Raw genomic sequence first — 23618 nt, 5'->3', positions numbered from 1 at the left:
CTCTGTGGCCTCTGCCTCAGGCGCTAGAGTGGCTCTGGTCGCAATATGGCGACGCCCAGGATGGGCAGAGCATCGCCCCCTGGTGGGCAGAGCATCGCCCCTGGTGGGCGTGCCGGGTGAATCCCGGTCGGGCGCATGCAGGAGTCTGTCTGACTGTCTCTCCCTGTTTCCAGCTTCAGAAAAATGAAAAAAATAAAATAAAATAAAAAAATAAAAAGATAGTGATATGCAGAAAAGGATTTCGTGTGTGACTAATCTAGGGATAACTTCCAGTCGAATGGATTCGCAATACTTCTTTATTTCTTTTAAAAATTCCATTATAAAGATTTACAACTTTTGGCCACAGTTTTTTGTTTGTTTGTTTTTTGTTTTTTACAGAGACAGAGAGAGAGTCAGAGACAGGGATAGATAGGGACAGATAGGCAGGAAAGGAGATGAGAAGCATCAATCATTAGTTTTTCGTTGCGACACCTTAGTTGTTCATTGATTGCTTCCTCATATGTGCCTTGACCGCGGGCCTTCAGCAGATCGAGTAACCTCTTGCTCGAGCCAGCAACCTTGGGTCTAAACTGGTGAGCTCTGCTCAAACCAGATGAGCCGGCGCTCAAGCTGGTGACCTCAGAGTATCGAACCTGGGTCCTCCACATCCCAGTCCGACACTCTATCCATTGCACCGCCACCTGGTCAGGCAAGATTTACAACTTTTGTACTCATCTGTACTCGATATGAACTGCTTGATGTTTGGTGGTGCCGTGAAACCCACATTCTTTCAGGCAGTTTGTCAGTGTGCACCCAAGGTCAAACAGTTCATTACTTTTGTGGTCAAGTGTGCTGAATCGACCCTGGCCGGTTGGCTCAGCGGTAGAGCGTCAGCCTGGTGTGCGGGGGGACCTGGGTTTGATTCCCGGCCAGGGCACATAGGAGAAGCGCTCATTTGCTTATCCACCCACCACCCCTCCTTCCTCTCTCTCTCTTCCCCTCCCGCTGCCAAGGCTCCATTGGAGCAAAGATGGCCCGGGCGCTGGGGATGGCTCCTTGGCCTCTGACCCAGGCGCTAGAGTGGCTCTGGTCTGGCAGAGCGTCGCCCCTGGTGGGCGTGCCGGGTGGGGTGCATGTGGGAGTCTGTCTGACTGTCTCTCCCCGTTTCCAGCTTCAGAAAAATACAAAAAAAAAAAAAAAAAAAAGTGTGCTGAATCAAGTGGCATTGTAGCGTAGACAGTAGCTGCAGTTGATAACTGAAAACGTGTCCAGACTGTTTGTAAAACAAAATAAATGTTTTATTTGTGATATAACCCCTTCAAGTTCATTCTATTAACTATAATTTTGATTGCGATAGTTTGTATATTTATACAGTGTGTAATTATTTTTATTAAAATAAAATTGTATAAAATTTTTTCACTCACATTTATTCATAAAAAATTACATAATAAAATTTTGTTTACTTAAATAAATCATTTTTGTATTTAACATTTTTAAATTTTAATATTTCATCCAACTCGTGAAAAAAGTTTTCTTTCTAATCTGGCCCGGGGACAAAAACTGTTGGACACGCCTGACCTAACTTCTAAATATTGCAAGGACTCTGTAAATATTTGTTTAATGGTTAAATTAATAGCCAGGAGAATTTCTTTAAAATTCACAGAGTAGACCAAACACAAAACTCTGCATTCCCATCTCCAGTTTATTTCTTATGTAAACACATAGGATAGTTACATCCAAGGAAAAAGAAAAAGGGTTTTTCTGTTACAGCAAAGTAACAACTACCTTTCCAAGATCTTTTATACAAAAATGCAGTAAATAAAGAGGCTGTAGACATATTACGTTTTTTTCCATTTTATCAAAACACAAAAAGTGAATGTTTTAAATGAATAAATTCAAGACTTTGTCATACCTGCATTTTAAAAGATTTCATTTTCCTGAAATTGCTTAAACACATCATGCAAATAGACATTCCCCTAGAAATGTTTTGAGATCACTCTGAACAGGAATAAATAATAATAAATAACCATCACTTTCACAAAACACCCCTTCCCCCCCACACAGAAATTTCAAAGTGCTTACCAAAAATTTCACAAGAATTTTACAAGGCACACATAAAACTTAAACATGGTTCAGCCATAATTCTTTTTAAACATCAAAGATAGATAATTTCTAAAAAAAAAAAAGTTTACTATTTATTCACCCACCCCTATCTTCAGCCCTTCCCAACAAAATTTTACCCTGGGAAGTAAAAATAAGAAAAGTATTTCAATCACAAACTATTTCTGATAGGAAAATGTTTTCATGCCTACAAATGGCCAGTCTTAGAGCAAAATGGAAAGAAAATTAAGCACTGCACTATCATGTACTCTAGTAGAAGAAAAACACTATTTGCTTAAGAAATAATCTGTCTCCAATGGAGTACTCAAATAGCAACATTCATAGACACCAAACTCTCCTTTTTTGCTTTCCCCTGTTCTCAGTTCTTAGGAACTCCAGAAGATTTAAATATAAAATCACAGAATTTAAGACCTGGAAATGATCTTACAAATTATCAAGCTCAAAGTTATTATTTTGCATATAAATTTAAGAGGTCAAAAAGACGTGACCTGTCCAATGACACTAACTGGTGACCTGGGGAGGAAGGGTCATGAAGTAGACTTCTTTTTTTAAGATTTTATTTATTAATTTTTAGAGAGAAAGAGAATGGGGGGTGGGGTGGAAGATGTGGGAAGCACCAGCTCATAGTAGTTGCTTCCCATATGTGACTTGACCAGGCAAGGCCAGGGTTTTGAACGGGTGACCTCAGCATTCCAGGTCAACGCCTATCCTCTGTGCCACCACAGGTCAGGCTGAAGTTGGCTTCTTTTTTTTTAATCAAGTATGAGAGCTGGATTCTTTACAGTCTCTCCCAGAGTTAAAATTCTATAGAAAATATACTTTTCACAAGTATCGCAAAAAGGATAATTAACATTTACAACAATAAACATGTGCTTCATCACAAAATCCTTATAAACAGTACAAAGTATGTTGCGTATTAAAGGGCTTCAACAGATACTAAATATAGCAGAAAATCTACATACAGCCAAGGTGAGTAGAAGAGAAATAGAACATCTTGAAAGTAAGATGCAGCCAGTCAGGCTTCTTTACTAAATGTGTTTTCCTGTCTTTCAGAGAATATGATTTGCCCTGCAATATAGTTTGATCTGTATTATGACAAAAAAAAAAAGTTTTGTTATATGTAGACAAGGATATTAGAGAGCAATGGCTCTGAACATTGTGAAATATTACTCTCATTAAATAACTGTGGTCAAGGTTTTGCATTTGGCACATTTCTGGAAATAGAGCATAAAACTCTAAAGATGGTTAAGATTTTTATCAACACACAATAGATGAAAATTGCACTACTGTTAATGAAGTTATTAATAAGGGAACACTAATAGCTATCTATGTTTTAATCTGTTCACCTACTGACAGCAAAATTAGTGTGCACTGACAATTCAAAATAAAAAAGGGAATGAACTGCTACACATATGGATGAATCTCAAAAGCATGTTAAATGAAAGAAGCATCTCAAAAGGGAACACACTAAAGGATTCCACTTGTGACAGTCCAGAAGAAGCAAATACTGGTGGAGAACTGTTGGCAGGGTTTAAAGTTAGGAGGAAGCGACTACTGAGACCCAGCAGAAGGGAGTTTTTGGGAGTGATGGAATGTTCTGTATCCTGATTACAGTCCTGGTTACACAATTCTATACATGTTAAAATTTATGAACGTGTATACTAAAAACAAACCAGTTAGCAGAGGGCATCACTGTTCAAGAAAGGAAATGAGCAATGAGAACAAACTAGATATAGGAAGTTTTCCTCCATCTGATGACCTCAGAGATGTTTCCAAGTGTTTTGAGCACACCATTTCTATTACATAGACACAAAATTGAAAAAGGTCAATTTTACCATATGTTAACAAAAAAATAAATTTTAAAAAGAGTAGAACAAATATCTATGGTAAATTTCAGATTTCTAAAAAGGTAATTTTTTGAGCTTCAGGCTGATAGTATAATTTTACTAGCCATAAAATTACTAGAGGGTACTGCATTAAATAAAATCAAGACATTTGGACCCAGTTAATCATTTATATTTATTATTAACAAATCACAGAAATAGTATTTTAAGAAAGATATAAGGGAATTTATTTTAAGAAAGATATAAGGGAATTCTGCTATTCCCAAGTGAATATGAATTTTTCTTTAAATTTTAAAACAATAGGTAGGTAACTTTAGTTCATAATGCAAAAGCAGTTGGTTAAAAAAATTCACTGGTTCTACCTGTTCTTAGAGTGACTAACAGTGGATAACAGTGTGTTTTGAAATTTAATTTTTTCCCCATTATCCTAATTCATTAAAGTTATTACATGGCTGGATTATTTTACACTTCCATCAATTATCTAGAGACTCAAAATCCAAATATGGAAATACTGCTGGATCCTCCCTCATTAGAATCAAGAATATTTAAGAACAGTATTTCTCTAGGTATACCACTGGGACTTATATATAATGAATAAGATGAGATAGTATTCCATCAGCTTTATCATGTCTCCCACACTTTGGAACTTGTTGTATAAGTTCAAAAAGAATAATGTGCAGGCAGAACAGAACTAAGACCCAGAGATGAAGACTTGCCTAACAGAATAATATCTGGCTTCCATAGCAAGATGTGATTCTAATTATAACAGATTTTGCTTTTTCAGATCATGAATGGGTAGTTTTTCACCACTGCTTCGGCCATGGACAGAGGTTAAGTGCTTTTTGAGGGCGGATTTGTGCTTGAAATCCATGTCACAACAGTGGCACTTGTATGGCCGATCCCCACTGTGTATGTTCAAGTGGTCCTGTAACGTGCTTTTAGCAGTAAATGTCTTCAAGCACACAGTACACTGAAAGGGCCGTATGCCCATGTGCCCTCGAATGTGCCGGTTCAGATTTTTCTTTTGTGTAAACGTTTTCCCACATTGTAAGCACAAGAACAGCTTATGCATCTTAAGGTGGCGGAGATAGTTTTCAACATGAAGAAATCCTCGTGGACACCTAGGACACTGGTGCCTCAGTGAATAAACATCCTCCAGATTCTGAATCTCATTTGCAGTACCGTGACTTCCTTCAGTATTCCCACAAAACGAGGCCTGGTCTTGATTACCAGGAACTTCTGCCACTCTGCTCTCAACTGTAGAATTGATCAGTGAATGCTGCGTTTCAGAGAAATACATGCTTGCATTTGAGGAGGTACAAGGCTGTGAAAACTGCCCATTTTCTACACTAGCGGTACTGATAGATTCCACGTGGAGGATACAAATTTCATTGTCTTTGAAACCTATATCAACTGAAGACAGCTCTGGTGACCTCATTTCCTGTCTTTCTGATGTCAAGCTCTCTACTGTAGACTGTAAGGCATTGCTTTCTTCTTCTTTAACATGGAAATCTACATTTACAGGACTATCTTCTGAAATTTCTATTATCTCACAGTCTTTATCCAAATTTTCTTCTTCATTTTTAACATCTGGGTTAGAGGACTGACACAGGTCAGTATGTTGATTGTTGTTTTTCATAGAAAGATCAATTTCCAGATATCCTGACAAAGCTTCTGTACACTTTTCCACGATGTGAACCATCTGAAGGTAACTAGCAGCAGTCAAATATTTCAAAAGCTCTTTCCTCTTAACTTCAAGAGCTCCAGTATAGCAAGAGAGCAATAATTTTCTGCCAACTTCTGCACTCTGCAAGATGGTAATTCTGACATGTTTTGACTGCGTGAGTAAAAATTGATCTCTCATGAAAGTGGAGCAAGCAGCTAAAATCACCTTGTGCCCCTGGAACTCAGTGTCATTAATATAAATTGAGACATCACAGAATAAATTCTGCTGTCTCAAGAGATTCATTTTCTGCAAGACTACATCTCCTTGTTGTTCAAACTGGAAGTGAAGAACATCAGACTCCGTAGCCATGGTCACAATCTAAGCAAAATAAAACACACTGATGTAAGAATACAAATGCTTTCCTACACTATAATAATAAAAACTAACAAACACAAAAAAATCCCAAACCTAAATTGTGTAAAAAAAGACTCAAATTCTAATCTGGGTGCTAAGTATGAACCCCTATGACGTCATTTCAAAACCCAGAAAATTAAAATGCATTTTTTATGATGTCATGGCACATTTTCCACATTTTTGTTACAGCACTTACTATATTGAATTGTACTTAACAGTTCCTGTTTTTTTCTTTACATAAATTTATGTGCCTTGTGGCGTTAATGCCCACTACTAAAATGATTTAACAATTTCCCAAATTAGAAACCTTAATGTAATCTCCAAACCTATGACTCCCCATTAATACTGCAGGTCTTTATTCTGTTCACCTAAACCACTGTTCTCCTTGATACCACAGTCTATTCCCGACTACCCTCCTGAGTGCTGTCCACCAGAATGGACATTTCTAAAAACTTTTCTTTTTTCTCTCTCTCTTCTGTTTACTTCTACCTCCAGGAGAGCCTAATCTTAGCAAATATAAGATGCTTCATGGTTTGGCTCTAGGCATCTTTATAGCTTTATCTTTCCTCTACTCTTTTTCATCAAAGGTCCTATGATGTTTAGATTTTCCCCACTGCCCAGACAAAAAGACCCCAATGCACTTTTGCACAAGTTCCACTAGCGGTTCCAGTCACTTTCCCTAGCTAGTAATTTAGGGCCGAAATCGAGTAGGACTTCTGTGACTCCTCCCCCCGTCTCCTCCGCCAAGGGTCCGCTGCTTCCATAGCATCGCGAAATAGTGCCTGGTTTCATTTGCGTTTCTGCTGCGAGCACTAGGGACAGGCACAGCGCAGGAGCAGCTGGAACATTTGTTAAATTGAACCCGGATCCTCAGTGGCCTGGAAGATCTGCCACCTCGCCAGTTCTTCCCGAGCCGCCAGGACCAAGGTCCTCTCGGCCAGGTGGTTTCAGCACCAGTCTAGCCACTCCCGGCGGCGCCCAGCGGCCCTCCACCTCCCGCTCCACCACGGGCTTCCCCACCTGTTCGAGTCCCCCTCGCGCTCACTCACCCACACCGAAAACCAGAGGTTTCCGCGGCAGCGGCGGCTCGAACGGAAGTTGGAGTTAGCCTGGGAGGAAGCACATCCGGTGTCAACTACCTTTATTCCACTTGGAGCGGGCTGAGCGTCCCGGAAGGACATCCTGAAACATTCTCCCTTCCTCACTCCCTCCGCGCCCCCGCGCCCGCCCCCACCATGACAGAAAGCCTCCCGAATTTCGGGAAATCCCATCATCTCTCCTGTCCCAGCATCGGCTCAAGCCATTCCTCTTCATGAGTTTTCCCTAACCTTGGAATCGGAGACGGGTTGTGAAGTTGGGGTACAGCTCGTTGATCCGCTGCCTCAGGACCACTGGGAGGCCCTCATAGATTATGAGCTGGGTCCTGCCCTTTACTGGGCCACCGCTAATTTTAAAGATGGCGGAGAAGCCCTGGACTCGTAGCTCAGGTGGTTGGAGTGTCTCATCACTTGGTTTGATCCCGGTCAGGGCACGTATAGAAGTTAACCAGTAAATGCATGGATAGGTGAAACAACAAGTCGATATTTCTCTCTCTCTCCCCCCTTTCCTCTCTCTAAAATCAATTTAAAAAATAAATAAAAAGTGGCGGGGGAGAGGTGACTGCGTAGGGATCAGTATTGGAGATTGCCAGCTGATGACCCATCCGGATCTACCGCTCCCTTCTCACACATTTACCTCCTCCTCCCTCACCTTCCACGCATTCCCGGGCAAACCCAGGCCAAATCCTCTTGTTTCCTCCCACATTCCCTGATCCTCCTCCCACTGATCCTTCAAAATCCCACCCTCCTTAAAGCCACAATGAACTGCCCTGAATTAGTTGGCTGTCAGTTGGCAGCCTATCAACCCTTTGGCTGCCTTCATTATTGCAATTATTCCAGTATTGACTTCTGTGTATCATCTAGGCAGAGGTATTTAGGACAGTGCCTTACCGATCTTTTGCATTTCCCGAGTCTAGCTCTTAGTAGGCAACCAAGTACTTGCCAAATGAAGGAATGTCTGAACCAATTTTTACAAGCAGTTACTCCACCTGTAGTCAACAGGTTCTAATTGAAATAACCGACTATAGTAACAATTTCCAGATTTGTTTCTGAAGTCAAGTTCAGAATATTTAACGTGTGTTTTAAAGAATAGGAATAAAGAAAGCATTCCTGTATTCAAACTCAAGCAACTGAAAGTGAAGAGGGGAGAAAAATAAACCACTCATGCTAGAACTTTAATTGTCACACTTTTATTAAGGAAACTTCCCCATAATAAGTGAAGAGGTAGTTCATAGTATGTCTAACATACAACAGGTTTAAAACAGCTATTCACCAGCTGAAATAAAATGTTCTAGGTTGTTTAGGACAATATTTAAAAGTAGTGACACTGGTCACCTTCCACTTAATAGATTATAAAAAAGAAAGAAACTAAAACAAATTAAAACCACATCTGATTGACCTCAGAGCTGCTTCAGTATGGAGTTTGTGTTTACACTTAAATAATAAATAAATAATGTACTAACAGTAATTAAAAACAATCTATGGTAAAGAGAGTGTTTCTTTTTTTAATACTGGGGAACCCATAAAATACAAGTGCTGAATAACTAAAGTTTTTTTTTAATCTTCCTCTTATTTGATATCAGTAACTTAAACACTTTGCAATACAATCTAAGAAACCTGTATAATCTAAGGAGAAAAGTCAAATCCCACCAGAATTAAAAAAGTGTCTCAGAAACAACACCTCTCCAGCCAAGAAATGGAGGAGACTAAATCACTTCAGTGGTTTGCAGTTACAAAAGATGAGAACTACAGCATTTACTGATGCTGACTTTAAGTGATATCAAGATGCTGAATTTAAGTGATCAATGAAAGCAAGGCAGTTTCCTTTATTATTCTTAGTATAAAATCAAATTAATACCTTCACTCCCTAGGAATTTATGAGACTGTAAGCTCTGTGAGAGCAGGGACCATTGTAATCTTACCTTGATGTCCTCAGCATCTAGCATAGTGCCTGGCAACAGTAGGTACTCAATAAATGTTTCTTTAGTGATTGGATGAACCTAGAAATAGTCTCCAACAAAGAGACTGATCTAATTTGAACCCATGCCTTTTAGTCTTCAAACCAATAGCAAAAACAGGACATGAATGTAAGCTAAGGACACTCCAACATGAAATTTCCGTGATGAAACGATGTTCAAAGGAAATAGAGAAATGTTGGTTAACATGGTAGTGTCTCACTATTGCATAGAACTGGTACTCTTTGGCCAGTCATATAAAAATCAGAATGCTAGGCAGCATCATTACATCATATAATGAGTGATCTTCGGTATGACACCTATTCGTTTTATCACTCAATTTTATTCTCATTTTAAATCTTTTAATCAAAAGAAATTATACCTCAAATCAGATTCATGTGTAAATGCATCAGATTATAACAATTTTAAGAATTCCCTCTGAGTACTCATGTTAAACCCAATTTTTGGTTTATCTGTATGTGCATTTTGATAGGTCAAAAATAAAAACAAAATCCTGATGGAAACTAAATAAACACTGTTTCCAGACAAAATCAGTTTCACATTTGGATCTTTCTCACATTATTCATACTTCTCTTTTCCTTCCCTAACCGACACCCAGCAAATCAGTCACTTGCTTGGGAAGACTGTAATAGTCATTCTAACTAAAAAATAACAAAAACAAATCCTTTTGTGATATTTTGCTTGCAAAATCCAGGCTGTCTCAGAAAGCCAATAGGGATTCACAAAGGTGAGCTTTTTGCTAATGTATTCTTGATCAGGTACTACATCTTTCTAAGTCAAAGGGTACTGAGAAGAAATGAGGAGACATTAATTTATATTTAGTCACTTATCTACTTTGGCCAGCATTAGCCAGGCCACCTCTTGGGCTTTGGGTACCCCCAACTTAAAAAAAGAAAAAGAAGTGGAGTAAATGATCTCTTAAGATTCTCTAAGGACTCTAATACTCCTATTATCTATATCTAACTCATGGTTCAGAAACTAGTAAGATTCAAAATTTTATTTCTGAACAATAATTATGTACTTTAGGAAAAACAGTTGTTTTACCATCCTGGAAGATCAACTTTGCATTAATAATCTGTCAGACATGACAGGGTGGCACTGTGCAGGAATATACGAATTCAGAAGCCTACTTGCTCATGCCATGACCTACTTTTTCCATCCAGTTTGGAAATTAAAGTACATGAGAAAATGAGAATTCAGAGACTCTTAGAGTATACTGGACAGAACTCTGAAGGCCAAACACCTTTCTGATGGCTAATGTCTAAAACAGAGTCCAAAGACTAACTCCCAAATAACTTCTTTTTAGAAAGACCATTATACTTTAGCACATTTTAAGTATGCTTAGAGCCATCCTGACTTAAAAAGCATCAACAAATAGGTTATATATTAATTATAAGTATTTGGCTTCTTTTGGGGGAAGACTTCCCATGTAAAACTGTTGTAGAACTATACTTCCATCCTTTGTTAATTATGCTCCTCATGGCAATACCTAACTATGTCTGCAGGTATTGCTGAAAAGATTTTAATCTGGTCTACGTGAACAATTCAGTGACATGAAGTTAGGCTGTAATACTGTTGAAAGGGTGCAGAACAACCCAAAATATTTCTTTATAGCCAGCTCCAAGAAATGTACAAATGGTAGGAAGTAGGTTCACTCATTCATCAGACATAAATGAATTATCAAAAGGCAACCAGAAGTTCTATGATATATTCAAGCCAATAGCATTATCTCAGCCTATTTTCTGCAAAGAAAAATATTCACTTTTCTTAGCATAGCATCCGTTAGTGGAGTGCAGGCGATCTTATTAACTTGATGGTACCTTCAGAATGTGCCCAGTGAAAAGCCTAAAGTAGTGTCACTAGAAAACGTAAGTTTCGAGTGTTGGGTAGACAAATGGAATACTCCAGGGGAAAGGAAAACAGACATCCTAAGATGATTCGAAACAGAAAATGGGAGAGGGCAAAAGGAAGGCAAGACCACTCCAAGTGGTAAACTGCCTGGTCTGTTAGTACTTTGATGCACTCCTACAACCTGCACAAAGGCTTTGGAGAAGTCAAACTAGCAAAATCACTCCTAAAAAGACTTAAGACTATTGCCACATTTTCAGTTAGTTCTAGTTTTGAGCATAAAGCCCCTACTCAATTCACACAAGTACTATCATTCCTTAAGTTCAGAACAGCTTGGGCCAGTTTACCTGCATCCAGGACCTGTGTTGCATCAGGCTGTGGCTGACTCCCTTTAGAGTCTGTGACTGTTGTACATGCAAAAGAATCAAAATCCACTGTGAGGTCTTGCACATTTCTTTCATTGGCATTATCAAAGCTGTTTTTGCCATGTAGCTGTTTAAGGTGTTTCCTCAAAACTGGCTTATGTGCAAAAACCATGTCACAATAGTTACACTTATGGGGCTTATCTCCACTGTGAAGGTTAAGATGATCCTGTAAGGAACACTTCTGAGAAAAGGTTTTCCCACAGATCTTACACTGGAAAGGTTTAATGCCGGCATGCACACGCATGTGTCGATGAAGGTTGCCTTTCTGAGTAAAAGTCTTGCCGCAGAGTAGACACATAAAAAGTTTGTGCATTTTTAAATGGTTGGCGTAGTTCTCCAGGTGACGGAACACCCGTGTACACTTTGGGCATTGATGATGCCACTGTAGGCCTTTGTCTACACCTCGAATATTAGGCCCAAAGACATCTTTTGAGGCCATCACGATGTTATCACTGCCTGTGTAAGAGAGTGCATAATTGTGGAGATGATTTTGTTCTATTTCACTTACTCTGTTTTCCACAGTTGAATTTATCAGGGAGTGCTGGGGCTCTGATGAATGTAAAGCAGTGGGTTCAGAAGAAATAAACTGGTTCTGGTCCTTTTTACTTCTAACCTCTGATACATCCCCAATAGACTCTACCTTAACAATCTGAATATCACTGTCCTCCATATCCATACTGTCTTCAGATGGATGAATACAAGGTGAGTCCTGCTTTGGAGAGCCTCTGGCATCTCCCTGCTGTTCTTTGGACTGGGGAGAAGCACTCTGCGGTTCACATCCCTCTTTACTGTCCATTGGTTGTTTGGGTTTTATAAACTTCCACAAGGCCTGTGTGCACCGCTCTACAATGTGGCTCATCTGTAGGAAACTCGCAGCAGTCAAGTAATTGACCAGTTCCATCTCAGGGAATTCCAGCACACCACTATAACAGGATAAGAGCAATTGTCTCCCCACTTCCGAACTCTGTAATATGGAGATTTTCACCTCTCTGGAATCATTCAGTAAAAACTGGTCTCTTAAGAAGGGGGAACCTGCAGCAAACACAATTTTATGCCCCTGTACCTCAATATCATCTATGAGAACTGTAACATCACAAAACTTATTCTCTTCTCTTAATTTGTTCATTTTTTGTAACATTGAATCTCCATAATTTTCAAACTTGAAGTGAAGGAGATCTGATCTTTCAGACATTTTGGCAGACCTAAAGAACAGAAATGTAAAAAGGATGAATTTAAGAAAATTCAAACAATGAAGAGACCTGGATTTTCCTTCCAAAACCAAACGTGTGTTGTCATATCTTTTTGTATGTACACAAATGAAATTTGCCCTGAAAGAGGAAGCAGTACATCTTTCAAAGCCTGTTAAAAATTACTCCTGCTAACATCAAGTGTCAATTGCACCTAAGAAGTGGACTTGTACCAGTATAAATATTGATAGCTTGGCATTCATTCAACTTTTTAAGGTACTTAATTTAAGAACAGTGCTTGAGTTACTCCAAGAGCATTTTTCTTTGTTTGTTTATTGCTTCTCAATCTATCAGGTTTCAAAACAGATTTCAGAATTCTATCAGGTTTCAAAAACAAACTAAAACATCCCAAAAAGTAATAATGAAGTAACTATTTTCTTTTGCGTGACACTGTGAACCTACTTCTTCGAAGACAAAACACAGTTCCTTTGCTCTGTATTTAAAGAATGGCAGTGACATTGCTTGCCCCATGCCTTGGTAAACCCTTTTCTGTTTAAACTGATGTGTATTTTATTCATACAAGTATTTCTGTGATAAAATGAAAGTTACAGACCTAAAGGGATGTTTATCCTGTGCATTTTGGACAAATCTAATTCTCCCCTAAGAAACATTTTTTGATACGGAAAATAAATTGAGTATTTGATATAGAAAAAACATGAGCCACTTGAAGGGAATGTGAGTAGGAGTAAAGATCTAATTAATGCTTACTAGATTCCGTTCTTTCTTCTTTGCCTCTGTTTATACATCATTACTCATCACCTGGACAACTAAAACTGATTCATAAATGTTCTTTGGCTCCCAGTTTCAATACCCTCCAATCAAACTCCTACACAACCACATGACAGCTTTCAAACACACAGATCTGATTATATCCAACCCGTCTAAAATCCTTCTGTGACTTCCCATTGTCTCCTGAAGGAACACTAACCTCTTGAATATAAACTGATTAAGTAAATCCTAATAATAATTAAGATAAACATTGGCACAGAACTCATTCAACACGGAGAAGGTGTATTTGCCAAAACTCTCTGCCTATTTGTCCCTTTATAGAGCAATTCCTTTGGAGAAAGTACCCATATTCTGATTCTATACTTTCCAAATGCTTTTCTGATAACTTGATTCCATGTATTTCTCTAAAGGGAAGGATGAATTATCCATGCCACTATGATAATTCCAGTCCACCAGCCATTCTAAAAATAATACACTGGCACTCTCTGTCTATATAGCAGTCTTCTGTGAAATCAGTTGGTATATCTGGTTTACCCTTGAGACACTGCTCTACAATATCAGTGCATCAGTAAATTCACCTTGAATTTTGTGCATTCATCAAATCTGTAGTGGAGAATCATATGAGACAACCAGCTGCTCCTGGCCACATCTGGAAGCTAAAGCCCAATCTTTATAATCTTGTCTTTTATAACACTGACTTGCAAAGGTTCACAGAATACCAGGTCCTGAAGGCAGAGTCCAGGTCTTACTTATATTACTCAGGGCCTGGTGTACAACAGCACAATACTGACTCCAAGTCTTAGCACAGTTATTTCTTTAGTCTAGACTCCTTCACCTAGCCAGTTCAGACTCCTTTATTTCCTCTGAAAGGCCCTTCCCTGACCTCTTAGACTAACAGTTGTCTCCCCTGGACCCATCGCATAGTACTTGTATCAAAACATTCAAATTCCTTTATTATATACTTGTTTCTTCCCCTCCAAACTGTAAGCTTAATGGCATTAGAGGGAAACATCTCCATCCTATTGAATGGGCTAATGTTGGGAACCCGGATCTTTGAAGCAAACCACTTTTTCCTTTTGCTTCAAATTTTACTTACTGCAGCTACATTACTGGCCACACCCTCTTCTGTTCAAACTGGTGGGTACTGAAACCTAAACTTTATTAACCATGGCGGTGCTGTTTGTGGTGGAAGAACCCACAGGATGTCTGGCAGTAGTAAGAAGGAACTGCTGTCAGGAAGACCAGCTCAGCATCTGCAGAAGCATTACATGTCTGAGGCCATGAGAGCCTAGAAAGGAATGAAGATGGGAATACAGAGCAAGGAAAAATAAAAGGTATTTCATAGAACTTGGTAACTTACTGGATACAGAGAATGAGAAAAAGGAATGTGCAAAGGTTCTAAACTTAAGAGTTCAACTTAATGAAACTGTCATTGAAAGAAAGGTATAATTTAGGAGGGAGAACTAGTATGGCCTAGGTATGTTAACAAAAATAACATACAGAAATTAAAAACTTTCCCCTTGTATGACATTTTGAGCGATCATTATCAAGATGAGAAAGGAGACCTGGCCGTGTAGCTCAGTTGGTTAGATCTTTGCCCCAACATGTCAAGGTTTGATCCCTGATAAAGGCACATGCAGGCATCAACCAAGGAATGCATAGATAGGTAGAACAACAGTTGATCTCTCTCTCAAAGCAATAAAAAAATAAAGATTTTTTAAAACAATGAGAGAGGAGAGATGTAGAGATGCAATTGCAGTAATCAGAGAAAAGATGGTGAATATCAGATAGAAAGGGAAAAATCTAGGAGATACACAGGAAATATATCAATAAAGAAAGCAGCACCTGACCAGGAGATGGCGCAGTGAATAGAGCGTCAAACTGGGATGCGGAAGGACCCAGGTTCAAGACCCTGAGGTTGCCAGCTTGAGCGCGGGCTCATCTGGTTTGAGCAAAAGCTCACCAGCTTGGACCCAAGGTCTCTGGCTCAAGCAAGGGGTTACTCGGTCTGCTGAAGGCCCGCGGTCAAGGCACATATGAGAAAACAATCAATGAACAACTAAGGTGTCGCCACGAAAAACTGATGATTGATGCTTCTCATCTCTCTCCGTTCCTGTCTGTCTCTCTCTCTCTCTGACTTTCTCTCTGTCTCTGTTAAAAAAAAAGAAAAGAAAAAAGAAAGCAGCAAAATTGTACTATCACTGGTCAGTTTTATCAATTACAGTAGCTTAATATATTCATTCTGGAAAGAATAAATGTCCCAATTTAGAACCAAAATTATAAAAATGGCTGTTGTTTCAAGTAGCCAAACAAAGGGGGCATTCTTTTTTAGAGTTCAGCTTGTCCTTAATTGACCCTGTCAGTATTTTCTGACTCACACCCAAAAATGAGCAGTAATAGCTTCCATCTATAGTGATAATACTCACAATACCTTATCAGAGATAATTGGTCCTTCAAGCTCCAAAGATGAGGAGCTGGAAGCTCCCTTTACTTTCTCCTACCCATCAGTCTCAAGAAACTGATCAACAGTAGCAGACAAACAGGTATCCCAGGGGAAGTGCTTACACTGATTGGTCTGCTATGGTCCAAGAATATGAGGAAAAGTTATTCAGCTTAAGAAGTTTTCCCTAATGTGTCAGCCCACTTCATGGTTTCCCCTGGATAAACTTTTATTTCCAGGCCACAAAATTTATCCATTAATTGCTTCCTGTCACTAGTTTCTCTTTCCAATATAGACTGTTAATTATTTGAGGGCAAGGACCAACTGTTATTTTTTATACAGATCATTCAACAAAACCCAGCAGAATAATGAATTCTTAATGCTCGCTATGAAATTATTACTGATCTATAATAGATATGCTCTTCATTATCAGGATATCATCTTTTGAGTGCCCTGGTGGAAAATTCTTTCTAGGGTTTATTTCCAAAACAGTTTTCAAAATATAAAACCAAATTTTATTTTATTTTATTTTATTTTTAATTTTTTTGCAAGACAGAGAGAGACAGATAGGAAGGGAGAGAGATGAGAAGTATCAACTCGTAGTTGCGGCACTTTAGTTGTTCATTGATTACTTCTCATATGTGCCTTGAACTGGGGGCTTAAGATGATCCAATGACTCTTTGCTCAAGCCAGCAACCTCTGGGCTCAAGCCAGCGATCATAGGATCGTGTCTATGATCCCATGCTCAAGCCGGCGACCTTGGGGTTTTGAACCTAGGTCCTCAGCATCTCAGCTAAAACCGAATTTTAAACAAGCATTTTTTAAGATTTTCTATGACAAAATAAAAGGAAATAATTGTTTCTTGTGAACTGGCTTAATTTTATTTAAAACTTAGAGGCTCATCTTTACTGAGGCCTTGCTATGTACCTGGTATAGTGTTAAGTGTTTTACCTATACTGATCCGCTTAATCCTAAAAATCCCTGTAAGGTAGGTATTGTTATCATCTCTACTTTGCATATGAGGAAACTCAATTTTGTAAAACGTAAATAACTTCCTCAACTAAGAAGGGTAGAAAGTGTCAAATGTCAGAGCTGGAACTTGTGCCCAGTCTTCATGATGCCAAAATCATGTGTCTAACAAATCGGCGGGCCGTGTCTTACAATAGGGATGATGTTAACTGTGAAGCTGTTCAGAGTAGCTTCCTCATACCCATTCAGCTGTACATTTATGATGTATATGCTTTAGTATATTTAGTTCAATAAAAGGATTGTTTAAAAACAAAAAGTACAACTTAAAATCAAATCTGTCAAGTCTAGACGACTTTAAAAGTAAGCCATTTATTATCTGTAATATTCCTGATAGCATTTTTATTTATTTATTTGAGGGGTGGGCACTGACAAATGCTTCTTTTTTTTAAAGAGTATATTAATTGATTTTACAGAAAGAGGAGGTGGAGGGAGTGAGAAGTATCAACTTCTTCCTAATTGCTTCACTTCGGTTGTTCATTGCTTGCTCAATGTATGTGCCTTGACCCGGCAAGCCCAGATTTCCGGACAGCGACTTCAGTGTTCCAGGTTGACGCTCTAGCCACTGTGCCACTACAGGCCAGGTCTGATTGCATTTTAATTTTAACTGGTATTTTTCCATCTTCTGTGTATTTATCTTTATAGACTGAAACTTAATGCCACTTGCAAATAAAACAAATAAAAATTATAAATCTATTTGATTTACAAAATCTCTAACTGTAGTTAATATCTAAGTAGAGTGGTAATTATTCATAATTTTCATAAAAACCACTCACATAATTCTAGATTATAGAAGAGCTTCTAGTAACCGAAAGAAAGAAAAGAAACAATCAGATAGAAGAGTGACCTGGTCACCACATCCTGTTGACTTTCCTCAAAATGATTTCCAAATTGTCTGTATTCTTCTCACCACTGCCATGGTTCCGTCTTTATCATCTATTGCCTAAGTTACTGTGATTAAATCTGAATTCTGCCCAGTTTCTTTGGGCAAGTTTTGAATGACCTATTTCTCAAATACTAATATAATTTTCACTTACGGTCATTTTTCCTTTATTTATATAATTCTTCCATGATTATCTCCATAAGAAATCTGGCAGCGTATTTGAAACTTTCCCTTTGATAAAACATGAGTAACCAAAAAGGATCAGTGAGTATTCTAGGCTGGACAGTGTTCACTGGTGTGCTGTGGGCAGTGAGAAAATACCTCCGTTCCTTATCTCAAATGCCTCTAATAACTACTGATAAGGAAAACTATTCTATTCTGTACAATAATCTCTCAAGCTGTATGTCACTTTCCTCACCTACCTCATAAAAGTGCCTTTGTCAATCAACTTAATTAGCACCTGGTAATCTTTCTTTATCTTTCACTAACACTGTATGCCATTTTTAAAATAAACCTCAATTCTTTTCTTCTTTTATTCATTCAAAACACTACACTCTCCAAGTTTTCACCCTATTGGGGTTTTTTTGTTTGTTTGTTTTGTTTTGTATTTTTCTGAAGTTGGAAACGGGGAGGCAGTCAGACAGACTCCCACATGCGCCCGACCGGGATCCACCCGGCATGCCCACCAGGGGGCAATGCTCTGCCCATCTGGGGCGTTGCTCTGTTGCAATCAGAGCCATTCTGGCGCCTGAGGCAGAGGCCATGGAGCTGTCCTCAGTGCCGGGCCAACTTTGCTCCAATGGAGCCTTGGCTGTGGGAGGGGAAGAGAGAAACAGAGAGAAAGGAGAGGGGGAGGGGTGGAGAAGCTGATGGGCGCTTCTCCTGTGTGCCCTGGTTGGGAATCGAACCCAGGACTTTCACACGCTGTGCAAACACTGTACTGCTGAGCCAACTGGCCAGGGCCCCTTTCAGTTTTCTTATTCAAAATCCTGGAAAAATTTTGAACATTGTAGATAAAGTATAAGTCCCCTTTCCTAACGACCTTTCTCTCAGTACTCAGTTTGTTCTAAAGTTGATCTCCTTCTCCTCATTTTAATAACTCCTATATGCCTCTCCACAGAAAATACGATATAAAATTGTTTAAAATTATTTTTTTTAATTTACTGATTTGAGAGAGAGAGAGGAAGGTAGGGAGAGACAGAAACACTGATTTGTTGCTCTACTTAGTTGTGCAATCACTGATTGCTTCTTGTATGGCTCTGATTGGGGAATGAACCCACAACCTTGCCATATGGGGATGATGCGCTAATCAACTGAGCTACCTGGCCAGGGCCTAAAATTATGTTTCTTATACATAAACTGTATATATATTGTTTGCAACTTTCTTTTCTCATTTATTGTTTTTTGAGAGCTATATATGTTGAATAATTATAGATCTAGTTCATTCTTTGTTTTAATTATTTTTATTTATTTATTCATTTTAGAAAAGGAGAGAGATAGAGAGAGAGAAAAGAAGGAGAGGAGCAGAAAGCATCAACTCCCATATGTGCCTTGACCGGGCAAGCCCAGGGTTTTGAACTGGTGACCTCAGAATTCCATGTCGACACTGATCCACTGCACCACCACAGGTCAGGTCTAGTTCATTCTTTTTAAAAGGTTGCCCAGAAGTGGGCAAGTTACTTTTTTTTTTGACAGAGATAGAGTCAGAGTGAGAGACAAGTAGGGACAGACAGAAAAGAAAGGAGAGAGATGAGAAGCATCAGTTCTTTATTGAGGCACCTTAGTTGTTCATTGATTGCTTTCTCATGTGTGCTTTGATGGGGGAGTGGGGAGAGTCGGGAGGGGGGCCACAGCAGAGCTCATGACACCTTGCTCAAGCCAGCGACCCTGGCTTCAAGCCAGCAACATTGGGTTTCGAGCCAGCAACCTTTAGGCTCAAGCCAGTGACCATGGGGTCATGTCTATGAGATTACGCTCAAGCCAGTGACCCCACACTCAAGCTGGTGAGTCTGAGCTCAAGCCAGATGAGCCCGTGTTCAAGCTGACGACCTTGGGATTTTGAACCTGGGTCCTCTGTGTCCCAGTCTGACACCCTATTCACTGTGCCAATACCTGATCAGGTAGAAGTGGGCAAGTCATTTAAATATTGGTCTCAGTTTTTGTTTTTACCATTCTTTCACAGATCTGTTCCTCTAGGGTTCACAAAATTGTGTAACAGTAAATATAGCCTTCACAGCTTAGTCCTTGACTTTTTCCTGTATTTTTCCAGGCTTACTTCTTCAGAAGGCATGTCTGGTTTCTCAATGTTTTATTATCTTTCCTATTTTAAAAATTCCTAAATCCCCACCTTCATGGGCAACTTTAACCAAACTTATCTTCAGTTGAATCTAACCAAAATACCTGCCCTAGGCTGCTATTCTATCACTTGAAATGCATGATATCTAAATTATGGTACTGTCTAAAACTCAGTTATTCAAAAAAATTATGTAGAATGACTCTAAGAAAATTGAATGTAGAGTCAAGGAAACCTGTTAGTATGCTATTACTCTAACAGATCAAGATAGAAATGAACAGGGCCTGAACAGAGACCATAATAATATGAATGGAGAGAGGAAATAGAATTGAGAGCTAATCCAAAAAATGAACTAATGGACTTGGTGACCCCAAGGTAAAGAACAAAGAAAGGTCAAGATAACTCCAAGATGTCTGGTTAGTGACTGGATGTTTTTGAGAATGCCATTCAATTAGCTAGGGAATATTGGAGGGGTTGATCGTGGGTCTGGTCTTAAAACGTTTAGTCAGAGGAGTCAGGATGACATCAGAGGAAGATCCATTAGCTCGTTGCATATGGGTCTAAAGTTGAAGAGAAGACCTAATTATAGACAGTAAGTGATAAATGAAAGCGTGACATAAATTGACCTAATTGTGAAAGAAACCGACCTAAAATGGCACAGACTAGAAGAGGATCTAAGACAGAAGGAAAGAAAGAAAAAACAAACGCATAACAAACATAAATATATTATTTACTTTCTTTTCAATCTGGATCTCCCCCCAAGCCTCTCCGTTTTTTACCAATGAGCCTACCTTTGCTTAAAATTTTCCCACTTTTCGGCCCTAGCCGGTTGGCTCAGTGGTAGAGCGTCAGCCTGGCGTGCAGAAGTCCCAGGTTCGATTCCCGGCCAGGGCACACAGGAGAAGCGCCCATCTGCTTCTCCACCCCTCCCCCTCTCCTTCCTTTCTGTCTCTCTCTTCCCCTCCCGCAGCCAAGGCTCCACTGGAGCAAAGATGGCCCGGGCGCTGGGGATGGCTCCTTGGCCTCTGCCCCAGGCGCCAGAGTGGCTCTGGTCGCAACAGAGCGATGCCCCGGAGGGGCAGAGCATCGCCCCCTGGTGGGCAGAGCGTCGCCCCTGGTGGGCGTGCAGGGTGGATCCTGGTCGGGCGCATGCGGGAGTCTGTCTGACTGTCTCTCCGTTTCCAGCTTCAGAAAAATACAAAAAAAAAAAAAAAATCCCACTTTTCTGACTCCCATATTTAGTCACTGCTTACTACAGTAGTATAAAACCACGGATTCTGGACCCGTATTTCCTAGGAACAAAACCCTGCTCAACCACTTACTATCTATCTATGTGACCTTGAGCAAGCTACTTAACCACTTCTGTGCTTCAACTTTTCCATCTGTCAAATAGTAGTAACATTATTTCATAGGGTTGTTATGAGAAATTAATTTTGTAGTAAATTAAATATAAAAATTAAGTTAATTTTAAAGAGATCTTAGAGGACAGTACCTGGAATGGGCCATATAAGCATTTCTTAGGTAAATAAACAAAGTCTGTCAATTTTTTCCATGAAATCCTTCATATGTAACCTTTGCGCAATCTCATTTAACCAAGCCAGTTGAGGACTCTTGTATTTCATATATCATCACCTCAGCATGATGCTAAAATTGCTTTTTAAAAGGTTACTAATGATTTCAATAAAAAAAAAAAAAAAAAAAGCCTAGCCTGTTGTGGCACCGTTAATGAAGCGTCGACCTAGAATGCTGAGGTTGCAGGTTCGGAACCCTAGGCTTGCCAGTGGTCAAGGCACATATGACAAGCATTCAATGAACAAATGTAGTAAAGCAACTATGAGCGGATACTTTTCATTCCACACCTCCTTTGTGAAAAGCAATAAATAAAAATAACTTTAAAAACTGCAATGTTTTTCCCTCATTCCCCCAATCTCTGCATGAATTGTCCCAATAGCCCCTTTTCAAAATTCTCTTCTCTTGATTTCTGAGTCTTTTTGGTTGTAGGAACTCTGCATTCTTACACTTTATCCTCTACTTCCATTTCTGCTACTATAGCAATTTATAGTAGCTTCAATTCTCTCTGCTTCATAAATGCAACCATTCCCCCAAATTATCCCGTTCTACCTCAATATTTTTCTGATGCCATCTATTTCCATGGCTTCCACCTCTATGCCAATGACGCAAATCTTCACCTCTAGCCAGGACATTTAGGCTCAGCTGTGGACTTGCACTTCCAACCCTATACTGGACAATTCCATTAGACCTTTAATTCCAGGTGTTCAAAAAATAAATTTGTAATCTACACTGAATTTATGGCTTTATTGCTGACAATAGCATCAATGTTCTTCAAACACCAAAGGCCTAACACCTTAGGAATCAGCTGTAGTACCTCTTTCACCCGCACAAAACAATTTATTACGGAGTCTTCACACCATTCACTACAGCATACTTGCCTTCTTTCCAGTAATACTTTCATAACTCGACTTCAGGACTTCATTACCACTCACTAGGCTGGTCCCATTACTCCTTCAAAAAAGAAATCTCCAATGAGAATACCTAGACTTTAGCTAAAGAGTCCAGAATCAATTTATAGAAATTCCAATTCTATAGGTGGACCTCCAGAATAATACAGCTTTCTCCAGGGCAAATCTGACTATATCATTCTCCTTCTTAAAACTTCAAAGATTATCCATCTCCTTTAAGACTGAACCTTTGACTATCTGGACCTTGGTCTACTGTCCCTGTCTCATATCTAATCTACGCACAAGACCCCACCGCTCTTGCATTTCCTCCTCTTCCCACACAAGTTACGCTCATTCTTTCACGGCACTGCAACTATTCTTCTACCTGAAAAGCTCTTCTCTACTTTATCTTCTTCAACAAGTATAATTCAGAAGTCACTTTCTTTCTTCAGCCTTCCCGGCAACGGCCCCTTGAGCAGTTTATACATACATATATATAGTAGGAGCAGTTGTTTGTTTATATCTAGCTCCGAAGCTTGATCCTAAAAGTTGGAACTATCTCTTAGGAAGCCAAAGTGCAAGGCACAGCGCCAGTAATATAAAAGGTGCTGTAGCCAGTAGCCGATTTGCGGGAAACCCCAGCAAAAGGGTAACCTCATAGTGATTCCCCCGAGCTCGAACTAAGGCCCAGCCAGGGCCTCAGCTCTGGCACTTCCTACAAGATGCCAGAGTCGGACGTCCAAGCCAACTGCTGGAACCTCGGCTGGGGTCCCAGGAGGAGGTCTCTGGAGCATCCTTAAACACCCTAAACCAGAAGCAGGAAGGGAAAGGGGCGGGGCGCGCCGTGGGTTGGGCCAAGGGCTCCTTAAGTACCCCTGGGCCTAGGCCAGCCCCTCAGCCCCCATCCCAACGCAGGTCCTGGCCAATCCAGGGCCCCATTGGGGCTCCATCCAGAGAGACCCCCATATCCCTGCCCGGTTCTCCGACCGCCTCCGCACTTACGGACCCAGGGGAAGAATGCGGTCAGGATCCGGCACCGCCAGGAGCTCCGGCCCCTCGGGGCTCCGGAAAGGGGGAGGGGCAGGGAACCCGAGCCAAAGGGGGACCCAACGGAACCGGAAGGGCAGCCCTCGCCGGACAGGGACAACTTCCAGGTCCCATGGTCTTCTCC

The 23618-nt window shown here is 39.9% G+C and overlaps 2 protein-coding genes across 10 annotated transcripts; both read right to left on the bottom strand.

Annotated features, from left to right (window-relative positions):
• Positions 1-1668: 1668 nt before the first annotated feature.
• On the bottom strand, positions 1669-23498 carry ZBTB6 (zinc finger and BTB domain containing 6). 3 transcript variants are annotated; one of them, XM_066256292.1, is made up of 3 exons: positions 23454-23498; positions 7074-7133; positions 1669-5988 (listed from the first exon to the last, which is right to left on the bottom strand). In XM_066256292.1, exon 3 carries the CDS (start codon positions 5977-5979, stop codon positions 4705-4707), a length of 1275 nt encoding a protein of 424 aa, XP_066112389.1. In that variant the 5' UTR covers positions 5980-5988; positions 7074-7133; positions 23454-23498; the 3' UTR covers positions 1669-4704. The 3 variants fall into 3 exon arrangements, with proteins under 3 accessions (XP_066112389.1, XP_066112391.1, XP_066112390.1); XM_066256294.1 differs by lacking the exon at positions 7074-7133 and having other exon boundaries at positions 23450-23481; XM_066256293.1 differs by lacking the exon at positions 23454-23498 and having other exon boundaries at positions 7045-7111.
• On the bottom strand, positions 8290-23572 carry ZBTB26 (zinc finger and BTB domain containing 26). 7 transcript variants are annotated; one of them, XM_066256284.1, is made up of 3 exons: positions 23450-23558; positions 22439-22511; positions 8290-12572 (listed from the first exon to the last, which is right to left on the bottom strand). In XM_066256284.1, the coding sequence occupies exons 2-3, from the start codon at positions 22459-22461 to the stop codon at positions 11237-11239; spliced, it is 1359 nt and encodes a 452-aa protein (XP_066112381.1). In that variant the 5' UTR covers positions 22462-22511; positions 23450-23558; the 3' UTR covers positions 8290-11236. The 7 variants fall into 7 exon arrangements, with proteins under 7 accessions (XP_066112381.1, XP_066112383.1, XP_066112384.1 ...); XM_066256286.1 differs by having other exon boundaries at positions 23454-23507; XM_066256287.1 differs by having other exon boundaries at positions 22439-22508; positions 23454-23473.
• Positions 23573-23618: the final 46 nt, after the last annotated feature.

The sequence above is a fragment of the Saccopteryx bilineata genome, chromosome 2 (assembly GCF_036850765.1).
Source record: "Saccopteryx bilineata isolate mSacBil1 chromosome 2, mSacBil1_pri_phased_curated, whole genome shotgun sequence".
NCBI classification, from domain to species: domain Eukaryota; kingdom Metazoa; phylum Chordata; class Mammalia; order Chiroptera; family Emballonuridae; genus Saccopteryx; species Saccopteryx bilineata.
Note: the sequence above shows the minus strand (reverse complement) of the source record. Positions and strands in the feature narration are given on the sequence as shown.

What these genes read in the sequence shown, in the direction of transcription:
- ZBTB26 (XM_066256284.1), bottom strand. Translation starts at nt 22,461, where the DNA reads ATGAAAGTATTACTGGAAAGAAG. An exon ending in AAAGTATTACTGGAAAGAAG is followed by an intron (nt 12,573 to 22,438) that starts GCAAGTATGCTG and finishes TCTGTTCTTTAG; the next exon opens with GTCTGCCAAAATGTCTGAAA.
- ZBTB6 (XM_066256292.1), bottom strand. Translation starts at nt 5,979, where the DNA reads ATGGCTACGGAGTCTGATGTTCTTCACTTCCAGTTTGAACAACAAGGA.